The 9,980-nt window shown below is 34.1% G+C and overlaps 1 protein-coding gene across 1 annotated transcript in view; it reads left to right on the top strand.

The window, feature by feature from the left end:
• The first annotated feature begins 222 nt into the window (after positions 1-222).
• Positions 223-9,980, top strand: part of TSPAN8 (tetraspanin 8) — a 29,913-nt gene continuing 20,155 nt past the window's right edge. Inside the window, exons 1-2 of the mRNA XM_021711059.1 lie at positions 223-396; positions 483-651. Of these exons, the coding sequence (XP_021566734.1) occupies positions 592-651 (60 nt within the window). The 5' untranslated portion in view covers positions 223-396; positions 483-591. The remainder of the gene's footprint in view (positions 397-482; positions 652-9,980) is intronic.

Raw genomic sequence — 9,980 nt, 5'->3', positions numbered from 1 at the left:
ATGATAAGAGGTTGTTATGTCTAAGCCTTGAGATTTTGCAGATTTCTAAATGTATTTTTATTGTATTTGGAAGAAATTTTGTATTGTTGAAAAAATGCAATGCAAAAATGAGTGGAGATACAATGCCCCTTTACCTCAGAGCAAAACAACAGTATTTCCCTATTGGCCAAATAGAGGGCAGAGAAGTCAGGCAGTGGTTTCTGAAATCCAACAACCTAGTATCGCTGTGCCATTCTCTCCACTGATCCAGCGCCACTCCCTTCACTTGATATCTGTTTACTTTAGAGGAGACAGATTTTGCAAAAGGATCATAAATATCCTGGCCCAGTGCCCCAGGAGTCATGACAAGCAAAAGAACATACTCTCCTGGAGATAGCCTTTGTGATATTTAAATGTGTGGGTTAATTTTTTATCCACTTTCATAACTTAATTTTTTTTTTTTAGTCTCCTGTACTTCTTTGCTTTCTATTTCTGCTCTGAAGCTGTGGGCACAGAAATCTCTGCAGGCAAGTTACTCCAGAGCATATTGCAGGACAATCCTATAACGAATAGTTAAATTCACGGCATCTGGATTCCTGATCATTTTCCGAAATGGCAGGTGTGAGTGGCTGTATAAAATATTCTATGTTTATCTTCAACTTCTTGTTCTGGGTAAGTGTTTTTCTTTTAATTATCAATTTTATGCAAGAAAGGGGAACGTGATATATATATTGTAAACAAGAACAGACTCTGCATTAGAGAAATAGGAGAAGGAGGAAAATATATTTTCCATGTGCTTGTTTGGAAGTGTTTGTTCTTTCTTTGGTTATTTCAGTAATTGAAAATGAGCCAATGACTCAAAAAAGTGCACTTCAGAATCTATTAAGATAAACATTTTATAAATGTTTTGATATTGTTGCAAAAACAACCACAGAGGGGAAAAATACCCTTTAATTAAAGGACAATTATTCTTAGTTGCATATCAAGTAGTCCTCCCCTGCATAAGGACTCTGTAGGAGAAATGTGGTATGAGTCCATTCAGAGCCCAGTCCCTGATTCCTACCTTTCACATCTGGTTTCCAAACAGGTGAATAGCAGGGTGTGGAACAAAAAAGACATGAAGAGAGGATCACTTTTAGATCCCCAAAGAAAAACAATAGATTATGAAAAATTTTGGGAAAAATAATAAAATTCCTTAATCCTAAAAATATTAAACTAAGCCAGTGATATGTGTTGGCATTTTAAAGTCAGTTTTTTGATGTGTCATTCCTTCACCTTTTAATTGATGGTTTGTTTTTAGCAAGACGTTTTTTTCTCCTAAAAGTTCACTGACATAGACATAACCAACAAATCAATAAGCAGCATCTAGCTTTGGGAAAAAGAAACAAACAAAAAAACAGAAAAACAACAAGGTGTGAAAAGGGAAAGCTGGGATGTTGGGAAATTGACCTTATCATTTTTAGTATATATAGTACTAGCAAAGACTGTTTCAAAGTACATCAGTGGAAATGACCCAAAGTACTTAAGTGAATAAAATATTTTGTGTACTAGATAAAAAATAGCTTATGGTGTACTAGGAGGAAAGAATTCTGGTTTTGTTTTTGTACCTAGTCGCCTTTAGTAAACAGACAGGTGGTATCTATGTGTTGGTGAATTTTTGTACTATGACGCTAATGATGAGTTTAATTGAACTTAACTACGTGAATACAGTTTTATTGTATAGAACAACTTTCCATTCAATGGTCAGTAGCATTAATGAGTAATGATGATAAATTGGTGAATTAAGTAATTAAGAAAATATACAAATAAAAACAATAAAGAAGATTTGTTCTTTGTACTTTCCCTTTTCCCTAGAAATAAATGGGCTGCTTTTGCAAACATTAAATGTAGCTCATGCTTATATGCCAGTTTTTAAAATCAGTCCTGAAACATGTCTTCCCTTGAAACATTTAAGTTGATTAAACATTAAAAGTAGAATATAAAAAAGAAATGCCTGTGTTCTTTGGTTTGGTTTTGTTTCTAGTTTTTAATTTTGGAGAACTTAGAATATTCACAAAAGAAGACAGAATACAGTAATCAACCCTGTTACTCAGGCCCAACGGCCACAAAAATATGGGCAATCTTTCTCCATCCATACTCTATTCACTGCCCCCCATATTGTTTTGAAGCATATCCCAAATAAATACTTTCATCTATAAATATTTTTGTATATATCTTTAGAACATAAGAATTCTTTTAAAAATGTAACCACAATATCATTATCATACTTTAAAAACTTAATATGAATTTCTCGATCAATTTTAAAATATTGATCCAAGGTTCAAATTTCCAATTACCTCATAAATATTCCTATTTGAATCAGGATCCAAATAAAGTCCACATAGTGATCAATTAATACATCTTTTTTTATCCATTTTAATCTGTAGTTTCTCTCTCCAACTTCATCTCTTTTTTCCCCACTGAAATTTTATGTTCTGGTGTGTGGTGTTTGTCATATCACATTTCCCATGGTCTGGAAATGCTATTTGCACCCTTGGCAGAGTTTAATATGCTCCCCCATCTTCTTTATTATCTGTAAGTTAGTAGTTGTCTCTGGAAGCTTGGTGAAATTCAGATTCAGGGTTTTTAGTCTTGTTTTGTTTTGTTGGACAGCTTCTTCCAAAATGATATATTATTCTTTAATCTGAAGGCACATGATATCTGATTGTGTCATCTTTTTGTGATGTTAGTAGCCACTGATGCTCAGTAATGGAGTACCCTACTCCATTATTGTTCAGTAAGAGGTTTGAATTGGTGATATTCTAGTTCTATCAACTTTTAAAGTTTTTAATCCAGAATATTTTCAAGAAGGAGAAATTTTTTCCTTACTATTTGGTTATTATGGTACTTAGTTTTTATTTTTAGAAAGATAACATAAGTATTTCTTTCTTACTCTTTCCATACCAGATTTCAAATGATAAGTTAACTGTCTTGTAATATCCAACTGTGATATTACTGTATTTCTGTAAGTATTACTATAAAATGATAGGTAAACTCCATTACAATTTTAACTTATATTCATGTGTAATTTATTCCATCTTTGACCAAGGAGCTTCTTTTAAATTCACTACTGAGTCCCTCTAACATGATCCTAATAACTTTGATGACCTCTTCCCTATTTGGTATGACAAGATGTTCCAGGCTTACCTGCCTATTTCCTGCCCAGACCTGGAATCAGCTATTTCTCCAAGAAGTCTTGATAGCTGTCTTTAAAGAACTGCAGCCATTGTCTTCTTTATATGATACAGAATATATATGCCCCATTTAAAAAAACCAAATGTTAACATGCTAATAAATATATGCCTCCTATTTTATTAAGATATCCTCAAATGCTCAAACCAGTAGCAATCTTCAAATGATGAAACAGTTAAAAAATATCTTTGTTGTATAAGAACACAATGGAAAGTGCTAATAGTTATTGTGAATACATCAGAGGTCAGTATTTCATTAACTAGCCTCTCGGGAATTTGGAATACACCCAAATTTCAAACCAAAATGATAAAGACAGTCGAGAAGTGGGTAGGTTATAGATTCAGCATTAGATACATACAATTAGGGTTCAGGGTGGGTTGTAGAGATTGACATTGCTTTTCTGGGAAGCTCTGATTGTTTTATAGTTTCCATTATCTGTTTGTTTCTTTGATAACACAAAATCTTTTTTATGCTGTAGATTTCAGTTAGATATTTTTGACTTCCCTTACTGATCCTCCCACTAGCATATGTGGTGGAATTTACAATTTCTACTTAGATCTTGAAACGGTGTCTTTCAGTGAGAGCAACAGTTGCAAAGACCGGTGAGAACTTCTTAGCCAACAGGTAACATCAATATTTTGAACTCAAACTTAGGCAGCAGGCCGAGTCTCTGAAGTTAGGGAATGTTCCTACTTCTACATTTCTACCCCCACCCCAGAGCTCTCAGTTGGAATTTTACGACCCTTCATAGGAAATTAGCAATTTGTCACATTCCTAATGTTTACTTAAGCAAAAGTTTTAACGATCCCACTGATGTGGTTTTCTTATAGATGTCCATCGCCTTATGTTTTCAAATGCATTCTTTCTGGTGTAACTTGCAAAACTAAGCCTTTAAAGTAGGGCCAGATGTTGAAATATCTCTAAGATATGCATATAGCCATTTAATCTAAACATACTAGTTTCTTTTTGGGGAAAACTTGAGATATGCCACATAAGTATGCAGTGATTTCCATTTGTTAGCATGACTAATTGAAGAAAAACATGTGAAAATAAAAATCATTTTTAATCACTCATGCTAGAGTTTGATACAAGTTAGAAATTAGAGGTGCTGTAGATAATAAATCATAGGTACAAAACCGATTTCTCTGAATCTTATGTCAAAAGAAGATGAAATATCCAAATTTTCTTATGCTCCTCTCAGATAGGTCAGGCCTGGGAATGTTGTAGATGCTTAGGGTTTCTTAGGGTCTGTGTAAGCATGTAACATGGGACCAGGGGCTGGTGGATGCAGAGAATAATAAAAAGAGACAGAGCTATTAGAGAGGCCAGCTCTTGATAAGAGAAAGCAGAGTGAGATACGTTACCAATCCAAAATGAGGAGAGGTGAGAAGAAGGAGCCAAGTTGTAAAGTCAAAATTGTTTGTAAGTGACGGAAGTCAATGCTTGAAGAGTTTTGAGGAAAGAAGGAAGTCAAGACTTGGAGAGAGTTCAGGAACCAGCGTTTCAGTGTTCTTAGTGTATTTTATGTGGTGCCTGGGCCTTGAGATTAGTTGTGCTGAGAGCAATTAAAAGACTGGAGGCAAAGCAGATATAACTGAGATAGGAGTACACTTAAAATAACAGAACGCAATTATATTTTATTGTGTCAGTTGATGAGGTCCTTCAAGATAAAGACTTAACAAGGGCTGAAATGTATGAACTTTGTAAACACAGTGGTTGCCTGCCACTATGTAATCAGCTTGGAACTATGATCATGACAAAAGCTTAGAGCCCAGCAGTTAAGAGCTCAAGCTGAACATCAGCTCCCTCTTCACTATCTGTGCTTCCCTGGGGCAAATTAGCTAACCTTTCTGTGCTTTATTAGTCTTCATCTGTAAAAATGAGGATAGTAGTGGTATCTACCTCTTAGATTTGTTTTGATGATTACATAAGTCAATACCTGTAAAGACCTCAGAATCACTAAAAAATGTTTAAGAAAAATATATTTCAACCAACATTGCATACGCATTTTTATGAGACAGAAATACAAAAGTACTTTGCATAGTGATAAAATACGTTTCAGTGTTGAATTTTAAAACATTAGAGTGAATAAGATGGCAAGAATTATGGTAAGGCAGAAATGTTTCTGTCATAAATTAAGGAAATGAGGGAAAAGATAATTTTGTAAACAGACTGAGAGTCAAATGTTGAATTCATCCTTTATTGCTTTGTGACCTAGAATATGTTCCTTTACTTTTCTGTGCTCCAGTCTGCATTTGTAAAGTGAAACTGATAATTTTAGCTGGCAGGATTAATTGTAAAGATTAACTAAGATACTGTATGAAAGCCTAGAACCAAGGACTGACACACAATAATAGTTCAATTAATGAATTTTTCTTGATTCCAATTATCATATTGCCTTACTAGAATCTGTTGTGATAGTATTTTATACATAAAGGACTTTTAAAATTAAATATAATTTTAGTCCTACTCTGACCCTCCTCTCTTCTTCATGGAACAAGGAATCTGTAGGGGTAGAGGAGCATACCAACACTGAGGCTGGCCTCCACTTTGAATATCTAGGACCTCATATTTCTCTGCCCAAATGCCCTGAGAATTCTAAATCAAACTTTTTCTCCAGGTCATTAAGCAGGCATATTTGTCCAGGTAGAAAGACAGAACACCTTTTTTTTCTATCTCTATTACCTTGAATTATAACTTGCCAATATAAAGATCAATGTTCTGTGGGCTGTTATTAATATTCTTGTCCCATGCTCTTCAAATGTATTTACAAGCGTTACCAATGTGGAAGTTGTACTTTTGAAATAATATGATAGAAACATTCCTGAATTTGTGTCATCTTCTGATTCAGAAATATCAGGGTACAAGTCAAATGCTGAACATTCATCTCTCTTTACATGCTTTGAAGTTATATGAAAATTGGTGTTTTAGTGATTTAGATTTTATTTGTGTGAGAAAAGAACATGGTTGATTTCTTTCTCCTAAATTTAGGGTTATTCAAAATTAGGATATGCAGCAGCTGTACTGAGTACTTGGTTTACATAATAGGTTTAGAAGATGCACATGAGTGCAACCAACCTTGGAGACAGTACTGTGCACTTAACACTTGATACGATAAACATCATTCATTTGGAGCTTAAAAAAAAAAAAAACCCATGTCAACAGAGTCTACTAAAACTTGAAGATTTTAATTTACTCCACTGGTTTAGAGTATCAGAAAATTTGATAATGCATGAGAAGTAGGAGGCTTACTAGATCAGAATTGCATTAGGCCACACTTGAAAAGGGAGTATACAGCAACTTCTCCTCCCCCAGGAGACCTGAGAATCACCAATACACTGTTAGAGAGTGAGGCAAAGCACCCATCCTACTCCAAGTGAAAAATAAATCAGAAAAATTCTCGTTATTCAAGGATGATTAAATAAAAATCTAGCATAAGGCTTAATAAAAACTTGAACAAGTGAAAAATATCATCACCCTGAAGACTTAGAGGACAAACACATTCCTGAAGGAATACTTCAGAATTCTGAAGAAAGTATCTGGAAATTGATGCTCTTAATGTGACACCAGAAAACATTCTCCCATGAACACAGTGGCTAGAGGCCATAAAAGAAGATAAAGTTAATTGGAAAACCATAGAGTGAGATGGAAAAGGAAATGGAGGCAGGGTATGGTAGCTCACACCTGTACTCAGCACATTGGGAGTCTGAGGTGGAAGGATTTCTTGAACCCATGAGCTCGAGACCAGCCTAGGAAACATAGTGAGACCTAGTCCCTACAAAAAGTAAAAACGAATTAGTTGAGATTGGTGGCATGTGTCTGCAGTTCCAGCTACTAAGGAGGCTGAGGCAAGAGGATGGCCTGAGCTCAGGAGGTTCAGGCTCTGGTGATCCTTAATGATGCCACCGCACTCTGGCCTGGATGACAGAGTGAGATCCAACTCTTTAAAAAAAAGGATATGGGTAAAATAAAAATAAATATAATAAAGACTTCAAGTAAATTACAAACACAATAGCAGAATTAAAATTCACTGTAGATGTCATATTAAATGGAGACAGTGAAACAGAATCCCAAATTGAGAAGCTCTCCCAGAGGAAAATAAAAAATAAAGAAAAATGAGTGAAAGAAGATGATAGATACTAAAACCAGATAACTAAACCCCCAAATAAGTTGTGTTTCTGAAAAAGAGGACAAAATAAATGAAAGAAAACAATAATCAAATTAATACATGGATTTTTTGGAGCTAAAAATACGTATGCAGATGCAAAGTGCCATTTCTGTTCCATAGAAGATGACATCTATACCTAGATAAATATTAAGAAAATGACTAAATTCATTAAAGATAAATAAATATCTTAAAATATCTAGATACAAACAGCAAAAAAGAAAACAAGCAAAAAATGCATGAACAAAAATAGGGCTGACCATAGACTTCTACTGTAACACTAAATGTCAGAAGACAATGGAACAATGCTGAGCATTCAGAGCCTTTCATAATTCTTGCCATCATCTTTCTCTCATCATGAAAAAGAGAGAAAAAATCTTAGATAATCTTGTTCCAAATGAATAAGGTCTGAAGTAAAAATGAATAGTTTAGGCATCAGAAAATTATAATAGCAAAGGTCTGGAAATAAAGAAATAATATGTTTAAGTAGTTGTATTTTTTTCTAAGTAGGATTTATTGAGAGGACAGAAAAGCTCCCAGAGTGGGAGGGGAGCCAAGGGGGTTGCCCAATAGTTGTATTTTTTTTAAGTGGAATGTAAATCTAAAAACTATTTTTGAAAGAGAAAAGATGTAGTAGAAAATAAAAATTTGGTAACCTTTACTCTGAGGCACAATTCAAGACTAAAATCCAATAGAATTTATTGGATTATAGGAAGAAAACACTATTAAAAATACAGAGTAGTAAGCACAGTTAATTCAATTAATATGATGTAATACATTTCTCAATTTTTGATAACTCAAGAAAGAAGAAACCATGAATATGGAAGATCTAAGTAAAATGTGTTTAATAGATTTCTAAAAACCTTTGTACCTTCTTGAGACTTTCCAGTATCTCTGGATCTTTAGAAATTGTCTAAGGAAATGCAAAAAGAAAAATATTATCACAAACAACAATTCTATAATCTTCATTCTCTTACCACAATGTAATTGAACTAGGTCAAAATAGATGTTCAGTAAAAGAAGAAATGTGAAAATGAACATTAACAGTAGCTGCAACAGTACAGTCCTAATATGTTAGGGTTGTCAGGATCCTTATCCCCTGTAGGCATGGAGTCCCCTCTAGTGTTCTGTGGTTATCACATAAACAAATCTTGTAGTTATTCTCTTGAATATTTTCTTATTCCTTTATATCCTCTCAGGAGCAGCAACGGAAACATTCTCTTAGGCTTATCTATAAGGTATCCATTTGGGGGCCAATAATGACAAAGTTCATAATCCACTCCTCCTCTCAGTATATAGCATTTTCAGCACTCTTTAAATACTTCAATAAATACCCAAATCAAAGGATGGAATTGGAAGAGAGGGAGCAGGAATGACTGGGGGACACATTATCAGAGCAGGTGACAAATCAGCATTCTACCATTTATCTTTATACTGGATATAACATTTTATGGTTTTGCATGGTCCTAGTCTACTTGGGCTATCTTAATGATATATCATAGACTGGGTGGCTTAGAAAACATAAATTTATTTTCTTATAGTTTTGTAGGTTAAGAGGTGTAAGATCAAGGTGCCAGTCAATTGGATTTATTTTCCTGGCTGCCTTCTGGATGTTTTCGTGAGTGGAGAGAGAGAGAGGCATCTTTCCAATGTGTCACCAGTTCTATCAGATTAGGATCCCATCTTTATGACTTCATTGAACCTTAATTATCTTCTAAAGACCCTGTCACCAAACATAGTCATACTGGAGATTAGGGCTTCAACATATGAATTTTGGTGGGACACAATTCAGTCAATTGCATACCCATAAGCAAAGATCAAAATTACTTACTTTCTTAGAAAGCTGGTTCAGACCAAGTGCATTCCATTTCCATTAAAGAAAAAAAAAAAAAGTCCTTTAGAATGCTTAATGAAAACCTCAATGATTCTCTTCAAAGAAAAATCAGAAGCCGAGAAAGATAGGCCTAGTCAGTTCTGCAGTGTCCTCAGCCAGTAGGCCTGGGGCCAACATATGAACCCATTTCTTTTTACAATCTTATCACCGAAAGTGGGGCTGGGATAGGCACTTATTTCTTAATTTATACTTTTGTTTGAAGCAGTATAAAAAGATTAGGATACAAACTCTAAAAGCTAAAATGGATAAAGGGATCAAAGAACCATTACAGTGGTCAATATTCTAACAATCGAGATGAAATAGTTTAGAATTAATCATGACTCTAGAATGATCATTCTTGATAGAAAATAAATTTAATTTTAAAGTTATATAACACATTTATGGATAGTTTCATGCTATGAAGACGCTGATCTTTATATGGGCATTATTCCACTTAAATGAGAATGATATATTTTAGACATTTGTTTCATCTTTAAAATGAAGTTTGCACATTCTAAAATATTAATGTTACAAAAAACTCTCAGTGGCTGAAAAGACTAAAAGTTGTCATTTGAGGGGCAGATAGAGTTAATTTCATAAGATATAGCTATTATTTTATATCTAAATGTTTGAAAAGTGAGGTAAATAACAACACACAATCAAAAAAAATTTTTTAAATTACACCCTTCCTAAGAGTTGTTACTAAGAGTTCTCAAAGTTTTCTCATTGATA

This window comes from Carlito syrichta, unplaced genomic scaffold (genome assembly GCF_000164805.1).
Source record: "Carlito syrichta isolate Samal-C Ts95f unplaced genomic scaffold, Tarsius_syrichta-2.0.1 Scaffold301847, whole genome shotgun sequence".
In the NCBI taxonomy this organism is placed as follows: Eukaryota; Metazoa; Chordata; class Mammalia; order Primates; family Tarsiidae; genus Carlito; species Carlito syrichta.
Note: the sequence above shows the minus strand (reverse complement) of the source record. Positions and strands in the feature narration are given on the sequence as shown.